Source organism: Anopheles maculipalpis, chromosome 2RL (genome assembly GCF_943734695.1).
Source record: "Anopheles maculipalpis chromosome 2RL, idAnoMacuDA_375_x, whole genome shotgun sequence".
Classification (NCBI taxonomy): domain Eukaryota; kingdom Metazoa; phylum Arthropoda; class Insecta; order Diptera; family Culicidae; genus Anopheles; species Anopheles maculipalpis.
In genome coordinates, this window is record NC_064871.1 from 97,196,677 (window position 1) to 97,215,401 (window position 18,725).

General features: G+C 43.5%; 2 protein-coding genes across 2 annotated transcripts in view; both read left to right on the forward strand.

Annotated features, from left to right (window-relative positions):
* The window catches only part of LOC126567794 (toll-like receptor 7), a 462,685-nt gene that overhangs the window by 188,293 nt on the left and 255,667 nt on the right, over positions 1–18,725 (forward strand). The window lies entirely within an intron of this gene.
* On the forward strand, positions 15,807–17,176 carry LOC126568309 (CLIP domain-containing serine protease B4-like). The gene is made up of 4 exons (XM_050224768.1): positions 15,807–15,927; positions 16,000–16,396; positions 16,459–16,760; positions 16,826–17,176. Exons 1-4 carry the CDS (start codon positions 15,864–15,866, stop codon positions 17,137–17,139), a joined length of 1,077 nt encoding a protein of 358 aa, XP_050080725.1. The 5' UTR covers positions 15,807–15,863; the 3' UTR covers positions 17,140–17,176.

Sequence of the window (18,725 nt, forward strand, 5' to 3'; positions counted from 1 at the left end):
TCAGAGGAAGTAGAAAAATTCTTGAAAACAAACGGAAATCGTTGGTGAATGTAATTGCAGCAGAAAATAGGCTTTTAACGTGCATTCTTGGCAAGATTTGCTTCACTTCCAGTCGCATCGTTCTCGAGTTACAAATGCAATCTAATGACGTTGTTCGTTTTGTCTTCTGAGAGTCAGAGTAAATGTAGGCGGCCTGTTTGCTTGCTGGCTTGCTCTCAGTCTATCCCTAATTGTCAAGCACTTGTGCACCCTGCAATCTCTAGTATGTTCTTGCTTGTTCAGAAGGATTCAGACGAGGATACCCCCGCGAACACACAGTTGCTCCTGGCACGATCCAATGTTCGACACGCAATTAAGTTTGATTTTCTTGAGCTCATCCCCCCCGCACAAGAAGGACGCGAAAAGAAGGAGTCACCGCCAGCGAGTCTCATTACGTTTACGATGAGTCTCATTTTCTACCGTTCTGCGATGTTTAACAAGATTGTAGGTTGATTTCGTTTTTATTCTCTCTTTCTCTTACTCGATCGCGGGATGATTATTGCCAGCTCTTACTCTTCGCTTCGATCTAATTTTGTCTGTAAAATAGGGCTAAAATCAGCACACCTTGTCTCGGCTAAGAGAGACTATTTTCTTTAAAAGTCAAGAAAACAATTTAACCAAATCGAATGCTCAAACCGGCCGCACCTTATCTAACAACCCGCTACAAATCGTTTTCACGCAAATGCTTCTCGGCCACCTTCATTCCAAACGGGCCCATTTAGCAGAATGCCCCGTAAATGCATCCCGGTTTTGTCTCATCCTTCCATGCCTTGTCGTGCGATGGAAGTGGAGAGAAGATTGATTAGATCAATTGCGAATATTATTTATTGCGGCCAGTAAGTAGCCAAGCCAGAAGAAGGGAGACGCAGAAGGGAAGTTGTGTTTTTATTTCACTCAGTTTTATGGCACCATTGCAGCTGACGTTACCTTCACGGTTGCATCATAAAATGAAGCTAATAAAAAAGAGAGGTTGGCCTGGCTGCAAAGCTTAGACCTACCCTGAAACAGCTTATTCTCACGTGCAATCCCCGCAAAGCTTTGCGCAGCTTTACGATGAATAGTAATAAAGATGGTAAAAGCCAAACCGAACACCACATTTTGCAACATAGAGCTCACCTTTCAGAGTGCATCCCCGGCTGATGGAAATGAAAGCCAAATTTATCCAGGAAGTTGAGTTGGAATACAGTATTTACGGCTCATTTACGCGGGCTTGCGCCTCTCCCCATCCGAGGTCAGATAAACTAATGCACCGATCCAACGGGCATTCGGCTCTTTGATGACAGTAGCGCCAGGTTTGGGTAGAGAGCGCGCGTATGTATTACAGCAGTGTGGTGCACTTTGCTGTTGCAATCGCTAATTGGAAGATGCATATTGGTTCTCGAGAAAATCTATCATCATTCAGATTACGAATGGCAAGCGGGTGGCCAGCCAGGAGGAACATGCAAACATATTTCAATGCGGAAAAACTATAAAATAAGGAAAAAAGAGGAAGATGGGTAGGAATCTCTTTGATCGAAGGCCGCTAAGGAGATAGGTAAGAGTAGAATGCATTTCCATGAAGCTAACGGTCATGTAGGCAGGAGCAAAACGTTACATGCAAAGGCATAATATACAGTGACGCTTGTCGTTTTGTGTGATTCTAAGAAATTGTTCATTTGAAAAGCTTGATTAGTGCAGTGTGTAGGATATCATTTGGATGAATAGAAAAATGTGATTTAGTTTCGATTTTTCTTTTCAAACTACTGCTTGTACATTTGGTAATATATTTTTAGCACATTGTTTTTTGTTTGATAATCAAACAGAGGTTCGAAGCCTATAATAAAAATTGTGTCGGCCCCATGGTAAAGGTGACAGTGGCGCCAGTCACCTCACACACACAGCAGGAACGGAATTAAAAATACCAAAAGAATTCATATATTTATGTAAAGCACTGTATTACTATTTCATTCCTTGGACAGTTGTTCTATGCCCTAAACAATGTTCCCTGTATTCATTCATAAAAAGTAATAAATGGAAAAAAACTATATTTTCCAGTCAATGCATTAATCAGCAAAAGCACTCTACAGAAGGGCGGTGTATCGATTCTATTCATCTGAAATGGGAAAAGAACTACCATTTTCCGTAACTCTCGATGTTCAATTTTCAAAGTTGAAAATTGCAAGTTGAACAGCCAGAGCCTGCAATTGATTTGTGTTTGTTGCCGTTGTGTTTGCGGCAGTAATAGCAGGATGAAAGTGAATATAGTGTACTGATAATGATCAAAACCGTAGTTATTACAGCGCACATTTCTAAAGAGCCTTTGATGTGAAACAAACAACATACCATCGTTTGTAATGTGGAGCTAGACGAAGAAGAGAAAAAGAACTCTTTTACGGTGAAATAATTCCTAACAGGCTATTTAACATATTAAACGTTTAAATTCATATACCGAGAGCAGTCGGTATTATCGCTAGATCAGCCCGCGCGCTTAGCGTTTTATCTGCTCGCTTAGGCCTGCTGGATGCGAATGGTCTGCATGCTTAGGCACAATTTTGCATACAATTATCACATATCGCTGTGTCTCCCCTGCTGCGTACGGAATGACGGAAACATGGCACCCTAACTCATCGTGAGCTCCAACTTTTTGCCGAACACACACCGGGGTGCTGCCTTGATGCGAGTATGCTGCTGCTGCTGCTCGAGAAACGGAAGCGTGATTTAAATTATTCGAAATCGAGTGAAATTTTAATTTCTATCATTATTTCCACTTCTACGGGGCGCATAAAGAGCATGGGAGCAGACAAAGGGGAGCTGGTTCTAGTTTCACATTTTGACACGCAATCGGAACACACGAAGGCACCCAGGATGAACGCAGGTTCCGGGTTTTGTACCGTACCACTATCTAGTGTTGTAGCTACCTTTCCTTTGGTACGATGCTAGGACGATGCATCGAGCGCAAGCACCTGAAATGAACTGTCTGTCAATGTATGCGAGCGTGCATGAATCGTGTCACGATGTGTAGACCGCAGAGCAGATGTTCTAAAGCATGTCAAGCTGATGTGAAACATTCAACGCACAATCAACGCAATGAGCGATATTTCGTGTTGCGTGAAGCATTTCCAAACGAGTTCTTTGATCGTTTAAATCGTTGCGTTGGAAACGGCTTTTGGCTTATCGAAATGTTTAAGGTATCACAGTAATTCAATCGTACAAATAACAAAAGCACTTAAACCTTCCAATGACAGCTTAATCTTCGATAAATCCACTCGCAATTGAAAAATATGCTTTCACTACCATAGGTTGGACAAAACTAAATTAAACATAAACGACGCACTCAGTAGGCTTATCCAAAACACAAAGCTATCCTGCATGTGCATGCCAGGCTTTTTTTCGCCCTGTCCGTGGTTTACCGAATAAATAAACGGCTTTTGGAAAATCCTCTAATAACTTCGCGAGCAGTTAACCTGCGCGACTGGGAAAACGATTTAGCTGAGGGCTCCGTTTGAAAAGGATTAAATGCACATTTTTCAACCGGCAGAGAAGCAGCAGCCGGCAGCGGTGGTGCTCCATGAGTGACGTGATGCGATTTCTGTTGGATGCGAAAATTTGATTACAAGCGTGTGTGGGCAGGGTGGCCACAAAACACATACTGTCGGCAACATGCGATGGATGGATGTGGAGGAGTGAGAGGGAGCGTAAAAGCAAATAAACAGAACAGTAATTTAATTCCAGACTACGGAGTCTGGTGGTCCCCGGTGTTGGGGATGGAATTGCAAACATGTCTCGTCATGTGCATTCGGTGCAACATCACAGTGCGCCGTGCACCTGTGCTTCGCGGTTCGGATCAATTCCCGTTTTTTTTTCTCCCTCGGTTGGTTCTTCCTATTCAAATAACGGTCTCTAGTAACCTTTCGTGGGGTAACCGGACGAGACACATGCAAAAAATTGATAGCACCACACCACATGCACCACAAGCATCGAACCACTGGAGGTTCCTTTCTAAAAAATTAACCACAGACCCCTAAACTCGTTCTAAAACTCACTCAACGTCGTCTAAATCACACAACGCGAAAATGGTCAAACATTGTTTCTTTACCCGGGAGTAGATTGTAAATTTCGGAGCAAAAAGAGTGTTCTTGTCCGGTGTTCCCTTTCAAAGAATTTCCATTGAACTAACAAACTGCGCTCTGTGATGAGTTGGACCAGCTTCTGTGTGTGGCCATCATGAAAAGACATGAGCTAGGATGAAGCAGGTTGTAGCTGCAAAAAGAGCCAAAATCGATCACTTAGTCAATCTTGTCAAATGTCAACAGAGTACACAGAGTAGTTTAGTATAATAAATTGAACGAAGTTGAGCTAAAACAGTGGGAGGACATTTTTAGTTTCGAAAATTGGATAAATGTAAGTTAAGTTTTGAAAAGTTTTAAGTGTTATCGCTTGTTTTGTTCGCATTAAAATAATTGGCTTGGCAATCCTCTTCTGGTGGATATGATACTCATATGGTTTACCCAATGTAATGTTGTATGATTTAAATAATGGAGAGTGTTGTAGACGTAACATCAAACACTATTTTGACAGTAGATAAATCCCCTCTCCTCACAATCCTGGTCTTAAAATCTGAAAGCAACAGCCAGTCTACCAGCAAAGTTTACGTTCGCTCATCATACTTCCGAAATAAAAAATCTTTTGCCCTTGTTTTCCATTCCATTTATCAATCATTTCTATTCCTAAAGCAAAAATCTGGAAGAAAAAAATGTTACCAACGTTGCAAAAACTAGTCCTCTCACAAAATATAGTAACGTTTGGTGAGAGATTAGGAGGGAACGTAAAAATCAATGTACCCTTTCTCGTCTGGCTGGAACCAGAAGATCCTGCCTGGAAGTGGAGTCAACGGTCCGTGAAAAATGCATGCGCCTCGCCTTGCCCATGTTGACCGCCCGAGATTCGTCGAGAAGAAGCACACCATTCAGTGAAATTTGATCCTTCAAGCTCGTTTTTTTTACACCCCTTCGTGTTTACGCCATGTTTTGCACGTCGACCCTTACTACATGTGTGCCGTCCTACCACGAATGGTTCAAAAGGATCGGGTTTTCCGGGTTTCTTTGAATAACTTCAATGCCACCACGTACTTGGAGCAGGTGGAGGTTGCAGGACTGACGTGTGTGGAGGCACACATTATTCACACTCAATCAAATTAATATCATTTGCAGTGTAGAGAGAAAAAGGGGCGCGTTAGCTCTTCCCCACCCCGAAAAACGGAATCTCGACGTCCGTCCGAAGGAAAACATTTTCACGCCTCAATACCTTCAATCGGTGTACGGTTACAGGAGCGCAGAGTCCAGAAAAATGAACGATGTACTACTCTGCTGGTACCGGGCTGTACAATGATGGCCCCGGGCGGTGTGGAATGTTTCGCTGTGACTTTAACAGATTGCGCGAACAAAATTTCGGCGAAGACATGGCGGGCGTAACTGGGTCAACAATGTTATGCATCTTGCGATCGATGCTTTGCATGAAGTTGGGGCTCTTTTTTTTTTTTTGGTTGGTTTCTTTCCTCTCGCCGTTATTGTTTCGTTCGAGTTTTTAAGCATTCAAATTGTTGCGATTGTTGAAACCCATCGAAAAGGAGGGTGAAAGCTGAGTCGCTTCAAGCACCGATGATGGCGTCAATGGGTTGAATAATTGTTATTTCAAATCCCCAATGTCAACCGTCCTAGACCGTCGTGGCTTCATCGTACCGTCGTACCCCGTCGTTGGTAATGGAGACCTTTCAAATTCTTCAACTTTTGCCTCGAGGGCGCTTCAGTACCCGCCATTGACGGTTGCAGTGAGCTCGTTTGATTGGCTATTGGTGATGGATATAAGCGTTATCAAAATAATTCACCGTAGCTAATTTTAGAGCATTTTTTCTTATTTGCTGTGAGCTCATCCTTGACCACGTCTACTGGACGGCTCTAGTCACGCTTGTCAAAACCGATTCGAAGGACGGCAAAACATCACGACGCTATGTTATGCACCAAACATTGTGTCAATATGTGTTGCTGTCGGTAAATTTCTAGTCCAACAAACATAAGTTTTATCGTGTTCGTCTATCGGAAGCAAAAGTCATAAAGTTCGATTTTACGAGACGCTCCGAAGAGAAAAGTTCACCATTTGGACGTAGATTGTTTCAAGATGGCCACAAGAAAAGAATCGCAGAACTGCAAAAACTAATTCATTTTCCTCTCAAGCGTCATTAACTCACTCGAGTGGAAAATTCTCCCATTCCTGCACGCGAATTGATCTTCGCCGTGTGGATCACACCGAACCGATGATTTGTGGCCCATTTTCCCTAACCTCACCACACCTCCCGCCACCGCTAATGGGACTCGACAGTAAATTATGGTTCGTCTTGTCACGGGTGAGCTAAATAAAATCAGTTTCTAATGTTCTCCGCTCTGTTCTGTACGCGCCCTGTACGTTTTATGAGCCCGCAGCCCGGTGGTTCAATTATTTGCAAAACAAATTATCTTTGTCTTGCTCGATGCACAATGTCAGTGTGAGAGAAAGTGTTCGGCACAGACACCAACGCGTACGTAGGTGGATTGTTTTCGCATAGTGTGCTGGGCAAATTAATACAATTTATTCTGAGTGATGGCAATTTGCATGAATTGAGCCGATAAATCAACATATTTATGGGTTTCACATCCCAGGAATGCATTGCTGGGGGTTGTTTTCGATAACAAAGATCGGTTCGGGCGATGAATAACTAATTTTATTCGATACTTTAAGAATTCAACAGACCTGCATCAATAGAGCACTGCCTAATTCTGGCATAAATAGCCACAATAAAACATTGGTTCAACTAGACAAATCCAACCCGCGACAATCCCTTAATCTTGCCGTGCGAAATTCAATTGAAAACTTCACCCATTAACATCAATCTTAACCAAACCCTGTTTCGAAAAGATCATTCTGGTTCATCGCTTCCCAAAGAACATTCAACTTGCTGCATTCAAATCGTGGCCCGTTTGGCTGCCCGAACTATTCCCTCCACCAAACTAGACGTCCTCCGGCCGATGGTAAAAAGGCTTTTAAAATTCCTTACATTAATTGTGTAAAAATAACTCAATTTCCATGTGCGCCTCTTCACGACCACGTCCATATGCTACTCGTAAGATCGGCAAAACAACGCAACGGGAAAGCAAATTCACTCCTCTAAATCGGTAGACTGCGCGCTCTTGGAAATGGAAATTTTACGCGAAATCGTATGTATTTCTCCCGAAAGCCACGTTCTGCACTCTGGTTTGGAGATTAAACACGCAAAAAGTTAACGTTCCAAAAAAAAACAAGAAGCATCGACGCGGCTCCTGTTCGTTCTGAAACGGCTTAATTGATTTCAGAATAAATTGACTCACGGCCGGGCTTGTGAAGACGAAAACCAGCTTCTGCTTCAGGGAACACTGGAAGTTGTCGGTACCGACCTCTAGAGCGCGCGCGACCTCTTGCTGCAAAACTGTTTTGTTTCTATTTTCCGATTCATTGTCTATTCCATTTTAATCTCAATGCAAATCGTGCCCCCACTCGTACCATTTGTGTGTCCGATGGGTGGGAAGGAAAGCAGAGGCGAGAGGGAAGCAACATGTGTACATATGTGTGTTTGAGGAAAAACATGTTGAGTCCACGAGTTTGGCATAAAATTATACTTGTCCGCCGCTTCCACCGAATGCCGAGGTTTGATTAGCGTAATGGTTGTTGTTAGGGTTACTTCTTTTGGGCTGCTGCTTAACATCTGGAGTTGTTTCTTTTTCACACAGCCCAAAAGTGTACGTACAATCTGTCGAATACACAGGCACGTTGTGGTCGACCAAGCAACTGTCTTCCTGGTGATCTTCTCATCGTTATTGCTGGTTCTGCGCCACATCAAGCACAGTGTGAGTCACAACAGTTAGCATCGCGGCATTAAATATTGGTGGGAAAAAGTGTGTTCGACGTTTGAAGCACTGAGAAAAAGGAGTTTCTGCTTCACCCCTTATCAAGCGTCTTTCACTCACCGTTTGAATGTTTGCGCCTTGCTCAAGCAACATTAGGCACCCTCTGGTACAAATGATTTGAACACCTCAAAACCGCAGATCGTGAGTATCGATTTCACACTGCCAGTTCCATAAGGCAATGAGACTTAAAAACACACACACAAAAATGACGACAAACTATCCTGTTCGCCGATCGTGAGCAAGGTGTCGATCGCATATTGAAGCGCAATCGCCGAATGGCACTAAAACTGCGACACCCAGCACCTCTCGCACACTGATCATGCCGATGTTGATGGTTAAATGATCGCGATTTGTACACACATTGAGTGAGTTTTTCGGACGGACTTGACCGGTGGACTGGTGGTACCGACATTTAAGAAAAAAATGCACAGTTTTGCTTATTGAATGAATTCTTCCACTTCGATTGGCAGGGGTAGGACACGGCAGCCATAAATGCTAAAGCGTTGAAGAGTAAAAATCAATTTGCCTAATCATTGAGGCGCGGACAAATGGTCAAAGCATTACGGCACGGCAAAGCGATTGCTTGGCAGTCTTCTTCTAAACTGGATTGGCAGCCACGGTGTGTTCTGTTCCGTATCGAAATACCGGTCGCGGTTTTGTTCGTGAGCGGGTTTCGGGTTGCCATTTTAAGTGTGACGAGAACAAAAGGGCTTTTAACATTCCTTAAGCTTGGAGTGCGAGTTTATGGCGTGTTTAAGGTGGTCAGATTTTTGAAGGATTGCCTTGAACAAGGAATGTTTTGCTGAAGAAAAAAAATGCGGGTTTATCACTCTTACAAAAACATTTTTAATTTATCTTAAAAATCATTTCCAAACTTCAAATGAATTGTAATCAATCACTGCCGAACCGGATGTGGCTTACATCTCTTAGCCGAAGCAATGACGGAAGCAAAACGCATCAATGGCCCGTGTGTTTCATTAGTACTAATTTCCATTTTCCAACCAAATGAACCGTACACACACTCACCTGCACACACTGGGGGACTGGGTGTATGTTAAGGGTGATTTGTTTCGGTTGCGGGATTTTTAGCATAAGCCGCCGGTTTGTACTTTCCGAGGATTTTAATTATTATTTTTACACTTCATTACAGAATGCGGAATAAGCTTATCGCTGACCAAATGGAGGCAGAATTATTTCGCTGGAAAATTGTTTATCTCACACCTTTGGTTTATGTTTTTATTAATCTTTTTACTATTTTGAAATTACTATCATGTTTTTGTATCATGATTTTAAATTAATTGAACGAACGAATGAATGAATTGTTTTACTGCGATTGTTTTTATATGATGTTATCTATCCTAAACCATGTGTTGTCCTTTCATCCATTGAATCTTTTAACTCAAATAAAATATTAGCCTTTAAATGTAGATATGATTCTTGTTCAGTCTTTTGTATAAATCCCAGACGTTGGGAACGATACTTGCCAAACGGACACGTTCTCACGTAGAATGAACTGCCCAATCGCTTGCTAGAAATAGAATTTCAAGCTCCATGCCGCCATTCAAATTGCCCAAATCAATCTGCTGTATTTAGCCTATAATTACTTGCAACTGCTCGAAGGCTCAATCCATCCACCAAGTCCACCAAATTGTGATCAATTGTCGTCCCCCGCTTGCACGATGTTAGACACCCTTCGACCCCCCCCCCCCACCCCCCCTCCGCTACATCCATAAGTTCGTCAACCATCAATTTGTCACATTTTCACTGCCTGTCAATTATGTTTGCAATGACTTTTCATGGTGGTGTCGTGTACAATAGCTAGAAAAAAAAACTCCCAACACCACCAGAAGGGAAAAGGGAGCAAAATGGCTAACTGGTGGAATGACAATGTCATTGTCGACATGAGTTTGTTTAATTTCCAACACTTTTCTGAGAGAGTGCAATGAAGGATGGCGCCCGTTTTTTTTCTTTTTCGCATTGGGTTGTAGCTGATGCAGCATTTTATTTGGGATTTTCTCCCTGTTTTTTGGTGGGTTTTGCACAGCACGATAATAACCCTCCCAGTGGAACCGTTGCGAAACTGTAGCGACGTTTGCGAACGGCGTCCCATCGGCAGGACTCTCTATCGGAAAGTCACGTTTTCATTTCCGTCATCCGCTACCGAAACGGAGGTTGGGAAAATCGTCCGAAATATAGCGGAGCTAGTGAGCCCCGTCAGTTGGTATAGGAATAGAGCCTCGTCCGTTCGCACAACCAATCGACGATCATCGAGTGCAATTGTCATGACCGTCCGAGCAAGCTGATTGACGCGCGCGCGATTGAGACTCATTTTGGGGTGTAGTGAAGTGCGAATGTTTCCCATCCATTTCCCTCACGCAAAGCCACTTCCGGCTCGAGGCAGAGGTCCTGTGCAACCGACGGCGGCCGTTGACGATGATTTGTCACACTTGCATGGGTGCGCTTTGACCGATTTTGGAGGAGGTTGGTCCTTTAGTTATGGTTTGCCTTCGATTGTCTCCCTAGGCAAGGAACAGGATCAATCGGAAACGCCATCGTGGGAATAACAATCGCCGGCGGAAATGTCACTGTTTGACACTATTCTGTCTGTGTGCATCAATTAGTTTTACATTTGCTTTACTCAAGAGATAACTTTGCTGGAGCCAGCTTTATCGGCGGAAATATTTGAGAACTATTCCTTTTTGGACATTTTTAACGGATTTTCATCAAAATTTTCTTCCACAAGTTTGACCCAATAAACGAGATTCGCTTATTATTGCCACTGAAGTTCTACAAATTGATCTCATCACGCACTAGTAGGTCAGATGTTTCCCTCCCTATCTGTATCAGCATATTAGTTTGCCCTTAGCCCGTTTCCAATTTAAGTTCGACCGGAACCGAAGGAATAATTCATTTTGCACTGCTTCTATCGGCTTCTACAAAATGACCTAAATTAAAGGCTCATCTTAAAACGCACCACAACACACATACACTCTGACATTTGCCATTCAAATATGTTCTTTTATGGGGTATCTCCTCTTTTTCTAGCCATTTCTAGCTCAACTACCAAACCAACGAATTCGGTGTGGAATAATTGCACAGAAAAGCATCGAAAGAAATTTTCATATCGCTTTAAACCGTGCATAATGCGTCGCACAGTTGTTATCCACTTTCCTGAGGTAAAACTTCTTCATCTGGAGAAGAGAAGAAGATAAAAAAAACACACAGCCAAATCAAATCGAAATTGGACTCGCAGCACTTTTACACCTTGGGCTTTGTTGGAATCTCCGTTAATAGAGTTATTTCGCACCTCAAACTCCCTTGGATTCCCTTCCATTACTCCCAGATTGCCGGAACAGCAGTGAAGAATGATCGTTTTTTTGTTGTTGTAAGAAAGGTCTATGAATTAAAGGAGACGTAAAGATTCTCCTATTTATGTACAACGGACTGCTTAAAGAAGATGATGATCATGCAACGGGGATCGCAGGGTAAAGAAAATAAAAGCCATCTCCACCTATTACGCTTGGGTTTGGCTGGGGCGCAAAAGAATAGAGAACTTATCGTAACGTGGCTTTGCTCTGTGGTTTGAATGGGCTAATGCTAAACGTTCCTCCTCGAGACCCACACACACAAACACACACTACTGCGTGATGCTGATGAAGGGCCGATGATGCGAACAAATCTAACATGAAAAGAACAATTTTCTTCGGACACTTGAATGGCTGAGGCAGCCAGCCAGACGCACTTTATGCTTCGGAAACAAAAAAAAACGCTCAAACTCACGCTCACGTATACACTTGGGCGCGTGTAAATTCCTAGAGGAATCGAATCGAAAAAGAATCGACAGAAAGAAACTCCAATTTTGAGGATATTTCTGAGGCTCATTCTCCTTTGGTTCTTTTTCCTGCAGCATACACAGCGAGTGTGCCTAGAGAAGGCTGTTGGAGAGGTAAATCGTATTTAAAAGTAAGGTAACTATTAAACGGGGGAATAATAGAAGAGTTACAATGGCGACAAACGGATCAACAATTGGGCCAATTTCATTGATAGTAATTTGTTGTGGACGCGTCATTTTGGAAAGCAGTTTATCCAATGCTTGGAATTTAACGTAGTTTTGGGGGACTCGTGGCATGGTTGGAAAAAGACGGAAACAAATACACTAAAAAGAACATTTTCCTATTTGAATAAAGAGATACATAATTTATCTGGTAATTCAATAATTTGTCACTGACACTTAAAGCTTAATCTAATGAACACGTTGTCGTCGCAATGTGTCACAGTATCAGAATCGGAACAGTGGAATCCCATTACGAAAGCGTATCGATCCTCCACCGACCTACAACGGCGACCAAGACATGTCAAGCTCTTGGCTGAAGTTGAATAACATTTCAATTAGTCACACTCTCTAACCGATAGCCACATCGCTCCATAAAGGACGGACGCGGGAACAGAAAACGTATTTAAAAAGCGTCATAAAAATATGAAAGAGAGCCCAACCAGAGATAAAAAAAAAATCGACGACCACAACACTTAGCGATATCAGGCAACAACAATAAGAGCAAAACATTAATCCTCGAGACAGCACTCGAAAAATCTCCAGACAGATCAATTTACTTCCCTTTTGGAATCGTTTTTTTTTTTCTTCTTCGGTTCAGGCGTCTCTCACTCCCTTGTTGCGTCATGCGAGGCCCCAATCGTCGCGAGTGCGGAACATTTTTGCGCGCGCGCTCGCGCCCATCTCACGACTCGCGCCGTACATTATGGGCCATCTCGTGGGCGCGATCGGTGAGACGGGTGAAACGGTGGGAAGTTTAGCATTAAAAGACGCCGCAAAAGACGCCGTGTCCATAGTTCAAGTGTCTTGCCTTTCGGGGTTTCTACTCTTGTTTCATGTTGGCCTTTTTTTCGTGAGTTCTGGTTTCAGCCCTAGCCGAAGCTCAGCGGCTTTTTGACTGATCGTTTCTTAATGTTGGCCACTTTGGCTAACTTAATATGCACCACCCTCCGGCCATCTCTGTCTTCCTTCCTTCCTCGCGGGGCACCATGGCACACGGGGAGTTACATAAATCTGATAAATTGTTTAATTAAAAACCGTTTCAAATGGTGATTGATTTTGCCCGGGTTGTTTCTATGGCTTTCTGACCAACGGGTTGCAGGCGGGTGCCCGTTCGCTCCCTTCGAAGAGTGCCAGATGGTGTGAAGACGTGAAGATGCGTCATTGAACAGCTTTTGTTTCGAGCTGTACGAGAAGTGATCGATCGTGAAGCATGCGCGCGCTACAGTTACTTTTCTCCGATCGACGACCGATCGAACGAACCATTTTGCAGGAATTTCCCTCGCGCCATACGCTAAGTGGTTGCAACACCTTATGGTTGCTTGAGGCGTTTGCTCGTGTACGCGAAGAAAGCGAATAGCGTCTGGGATGAGCACAACATTGTCCATCAAGTTGCTGGCAGAATCGGTTATGTTGGATCAGAGTGCACGATTTATGCAATAGTATTCCAAGGAAAGAGTGGATCACTGAGTTTTCCCAGGGAATTCCGTTTGAGGAAGAGCGATTGAATGGAGAATGGAAATTGATTTCTTAGAGTAAGTGGAGATTAATTTATAACCATGTTTCCCATCTTCCACTTGAACTCTTTTGAGTGATAAATTTTTTTTTATTGTGTTGAAAGTCTTCTTGCTCTTGATTTTTGTTCAGAAAGTAATTATAATTCGTTGACCCAATTAATTAAGACACCAAGTTGCTTTTACCCAACTCCAATCATCTACAATTCATACACAAGTTGGCATTAAACGATGTACATAAGTGCAGTAAACTCCCTCAAACAGAAGAAATCAATCGTTTCCTCCCAGTCGAGGTCTTTTCCCGATTGAACAACCTTTAGTGCCTGTCCACCCTGCGTCTCATCCCGTCCAATAGGCATGTTTCTTTAAATGTCTTTGCATATCTAATGAGAAACCAGGCGGCGATTTTCAACTCACCAAAGTTTACCAGTCCATGTACCGAACAATCCACATAAAGTCACTCCATAGCCTTTGAGATCGATCGGCATCCAGTGGGTTGTATCGGCATCGTTTTCTCTTTACATGCAACCATAATTATTCACGATTGCCGAGGTTCGTTTGAGGCAAATGTTTTGTACCATTCGCCTGTCAAAATGCACGCTTGAAATGTGCAACCGGGACTGACTCCTGAACGGGGCGTCACTGACAGCGGTAAGTAAGTAAGCAGACGAACTAATTTGCCCCATCCGCGCACACAACGCAGTGGAGGACGCACTTTTTCGTATTAAAATGTTGCCGAGTCTACGGGGAAGTCTACGGTGCGGATGGCTTGCGAACGCTTCTTGTAGAGTTGGTAATAAGGAATCCATTTAAATACCTATTAATTCTGCGCCATCAAGCCGTGCACGACGCAGCACCCAGCTCGGTAGTTGTCGACGTGACTTTCCCAGTTAGAGAATCCTCCGGACTGCCATGTCGAGGGTGGGCAGTCCTGCTTTCCGAAAGCGAAGATAACCCCTTTTTTAACCGTTCCTGCACAAAAGAGAAGCTGTTTGTCTATTTTAGAATAAATTAATTGCAATTCACCTGTCGCACTCTCCGGCCAGGGACTTATTCATCGTGGCCCGTTACCGGTCTGCTGCTTGTTCTGACTGTTTTCGCATTCGCTACGGCATCGCCATCGTCCGTGGAGCATCGCCTGCTCGCGTACAACGAAGAGGATTTTGCACTAATTTTTGCATTTACTCTTTGTGCCCTGCGTGCCTGCGTGGATGCGTCATTTGCGTACGAAGCAGTCGGATGTCCTTCGTAAATAGATTTACATTTATTATCCAGATCAATTGAATAGCGCTCCCCACCAAATGCTGCCCGCGATTGGAAGCTTAGAAGGGAATGTGTGTTGTGTCTACCGGTGCCTTTTTGCATGGTGCAGAGCATAAAATTGATTCCCAGACCCATTCATGTTCGTAACTTTAATCTCCTCGTCATGTTGTTTTTATTTCTCCCATCGTGGAGAGATGTATGCGCTTTTGTGGGAATGTTCTACATTTGTCTTGTGCTTCCGGATCGAATTTTCATCGTTTCGTACGACCAACGTTTGGAGGGTGGTTCTGTAGCGACACACTCATTCATTATTTCATGCATACGTTGTTCGGATCGGATATGCCTGTGAATAGATGGATTTGCGCTAATAAATACAGGCCTGTTTTTCTAGGCATCCAAAATGGAGAAATTGTTTGGGAAAAAGATATCGCTCCGAGCTTATGAAGCAAAACAACGGCAGTTTCACGGAATGAGTTTCGATGACACGCTCTAAGGAAGGAAGGGTTCTAGAAATATGGGACCGGAATGCTTTTATTTGGTTGTTTATGTAAAAACAAAAACAAATGAACTCACCAACTTTCTTCCCATAAGGCAGCAAAGTAGCAAAAAAGGAGGTCACGATCATCGAGTGATCTTGAATCATCGTTCTTCTATTATCAGCCACAACGGCATGACCTTTGCTGAATTTAAACAAAGTATTAATTGGACTATAGAACAAAGCTGTATTGCAGACTTCCGAACAAAACGGACATTAAATAGTAAAATTTAAAAAAAACTAAATCGAAAAAAGGGTTAGAGATTTTTTGAATATCGCTTGAAATATAAAACATAATTAAGTATAATTTAAAAATTACTCTTTTTTGGCCATTCTCCGTCACTGCTTATACTCATTATGTGGTTCATATGAAGTTTTACATTCACACACACAACACACATCCACTCTTATCACTTACCCCAGATTGGTTGAATTTTGCCTCTCGGTTCGGTTGCTCATCGAATTCTGAACCATTTGCACCTCAGTTATTGTTCTACTCCCATACCAAAATGTTCCACTCCGTACAGTTTATTGTCGTTGCTCTTACTCTTGCTCAGCAAATCTTTTCTCTAGGTTCGTTATTGTTTTTGGAAATGGTTTTATACCAACTTGTCAATTTACCAAAAACTTGGTGTATAATTTTAGAAACGGAAGTCTCGCCGGGCACTATATGTCGCGTAGACGGTAAGGTAGGACGCTGTGTGCATTTTAGAAATGATCCGAAGTATCTCACCCTACTATTGAAGAGTACGAGGACAGAGGTGGATGATGCATACCTTCTGAAGCACGTCTGTGATCGTCGGAAGGGTTTAACCTGCCGGACAGGATCTGTGAACGATGACGAGTGTGGCGTGCAGATGGAAAACCGAATAGTTGGTGGACAGCGGACGGCTATCGATCAGTACCCATGGATGGTGCTGCTCCAGTACTTCAACCAAAGACGAGGAACATTGCGGTTTGCCTGTGGTGGTGTGCTTCTCAATCGAAGATTTGTCCTTTCAGCAGCTCACTGCTTCGTACGATTGCCTGCAGGGATTGAACTGTAAGTCCGCTCGATACATTTGTTTGGAAAAATGGCTGACTGGCTAATTCTTTAATGTTTAGACACAAAGTACGCCTGGGCGAATGGGATACCGAGTCCGACATTGATTGTGAAGATTTGGATGATGAGCTTTCCTGTGCAGCTCTGGTGCAGGACTTTGATTACAAGAGGCTAATCATTCACGAGGGCTATAATGGTAATCACGCTGATAGGGCTAACGATATTGCGTTGATCGAACTGGAAGGAACGGTGGTGTATAATGAATTCGTGAAGCCAATCTGTCTGCCCGAACCTGGTACCCCGCAAAAAGAGAAGCTGTACTTTGGCAACATGTGGGCTGCTGGATGGGGTCGTACGGAAACAGGTAGCTCTCTCCACTCAACCCCTACCAAGAAGAATAATTACTTAATGGCTGTGTTGTATTTTTAGCTTCCGGAAGTCGATTCAAGCTACACGTCCCGCTCGAGCAGTTCGATCTGCAGTCCTGCAACGAAACGTATCAAAGACGCGTTAAGGTTCCGCTCACAGAAACACAATTCTGTGCGCTCGGAACTCCCGGCAAAGATACCTGCAATGGAGATTCTGGTGGTCCGCTTATGAAAACAATTCAAACACTGCACTACGTCGTGGGCATTGTTAGCTTTGGGCCGCAAAAGTGTGGTAGCGGCATACCGGCCGTTTATACACGGGTCGATAAATTCTACGACTGGATCGTTGGCCACATGGTAGAGTTCGAAAGTTAATGTGCAGCCCTTTATGTGAAACCAAATTAAACCTGTTGTCATGTGAGAAGATTAAAAGTGGTTTGAAATTAGCCTCCTTCAGATCCGAATCGAATACTTTTCGTAAATGGATTACCCAAACAACAAGCCGTCTCAAAATGCTTCGGTAAGCGCACTCGTCGTGGGGCCACATATCGATGAAAAACATCAAAGAGTCCCAACACGGCTGTTTGATTTCTGGCTGATCTCCCTGGTTGTGGTGATACGGATTTAGATTTGGAATCGCGACACGCAACACTCAAATTGTGTCGGAAATGAGCTTTGATTGAATCTCCCTGTACCACGTCTCGAAATGCGTAGGCAGAAAGGTTCCGATTTTTCACTTTCTTCGCAACCTTCCAAGTAGATGTCACAGATAAAGGTAAAATTGGGTTTTCTCCTTTACCGGTGAGAATTTTCAAGTTGTTGTTTTACACCTGGGAAATTGAGCGTTGGCTTTCCGTTGGCACATGTGTTTGTCAGGCACCAAGAATGAAAGTGAATTTTCAATCCAACGAATCTCGATCAGGTGGGCTGCAAATTTCATCAAAATCTTGAACTTGACGCGAAACAAGGCGACCCTCGCGTGTGTGGTAATGCTGTGGCTTTGTTGGTTTAGTGTTAAATTTCCCCAAGGACACCGACAGGACCAATCGATTTCGTTCGCAATCGGGATCTGATCAATTCTAAACGCATTTTAGATTTTTTTTCGTGTGTCTGTGTGTGTTTTGGCGTTACCACATCGAGGTGCGAAAACAAAAACGTTGTTCTTCGCCCTCGACTTCTTGTTGTCGGGGTCGACAAGATACTGTGATTGTAGCACAGCTTCACACATATTCGATGGAAAAATCGAAAAAATCAGATCCCACGGGATATCGCTCCGTGCCCATCGATTTCATTTTCCAGTGGGCGTGTGACGAATCGAAATTTGTGTCCACCCTTATGGACAACCACCGAACGCACAATTTTTCGGACGATTCCTTCCGTGTTCACCATTGTCGTGGGTCATCGATAATTTGCCACCAACAATTTCCTGTGGCGTGGTGAGAAGAAGTACGGTAAAAATGTTTCTTAGGGAGAGGACATCAAGGACTACGCCGGGAGTGTCATGTTCACGGGCTGCGTTTGACACAGAGGAATGCGGAGTGGTAGTCGGAATCTCGAATCCAGACACGCACTTGATGCTCACGTACCCATGGGCACGTGTGTGCATCATCCGCCAGAGGGAAATGGTGCACGTGCTACTGGCGGCGAATCCCTTCGGGGGTACGCACCGTGTTTCGATTGCCCTAAGTGGACCGATAGTGTTCGTTCGCTCCTGCTAAGGCTTATTGCACTTGACAGTTGGTGGATTACGGTCTTTTATGCGATATTAATTCGATCAAACAAGATGGCAGCGGACCAAGGACATTCCGTACCGGATTTGATTTATTCTCATATTTCACGATGAACTATTTCCAGTGTTCTTTCCTTTTGTTCGCTTTTCTCCCTACTTTTTGCTAAATCTTCTCGCATCCTTTGTGGTGCAAATCGTACCGGAATCGGATTCCCCCTTTTTTATATAATAA

Bases quoted from the DNA above. Each gene is read 5' to 3' on its own strand.
- LOC126568309 (XM_050224768.1), top strand. From the start codon at position 15,864: ATGTTCCACTCCGTACAGTTTATTGTCGTTGCTCTTACTCTTGCTCAG. The intron at 16,397-16,458 runs GTAAGTCCGCTC...TTTAATGTTTAG, and splicing joins TTGCCTGCAGGGATTGAACT to ACACAAAGTACGCCTGGGCG. The intron at 16,761-16,825 runs GTAGCTCTCTCC...TTGTATTTTTAG, and splicing joins ATGGGGTCGTACGGAAACAG to CTTCCGGAAGTCGATTCAAG.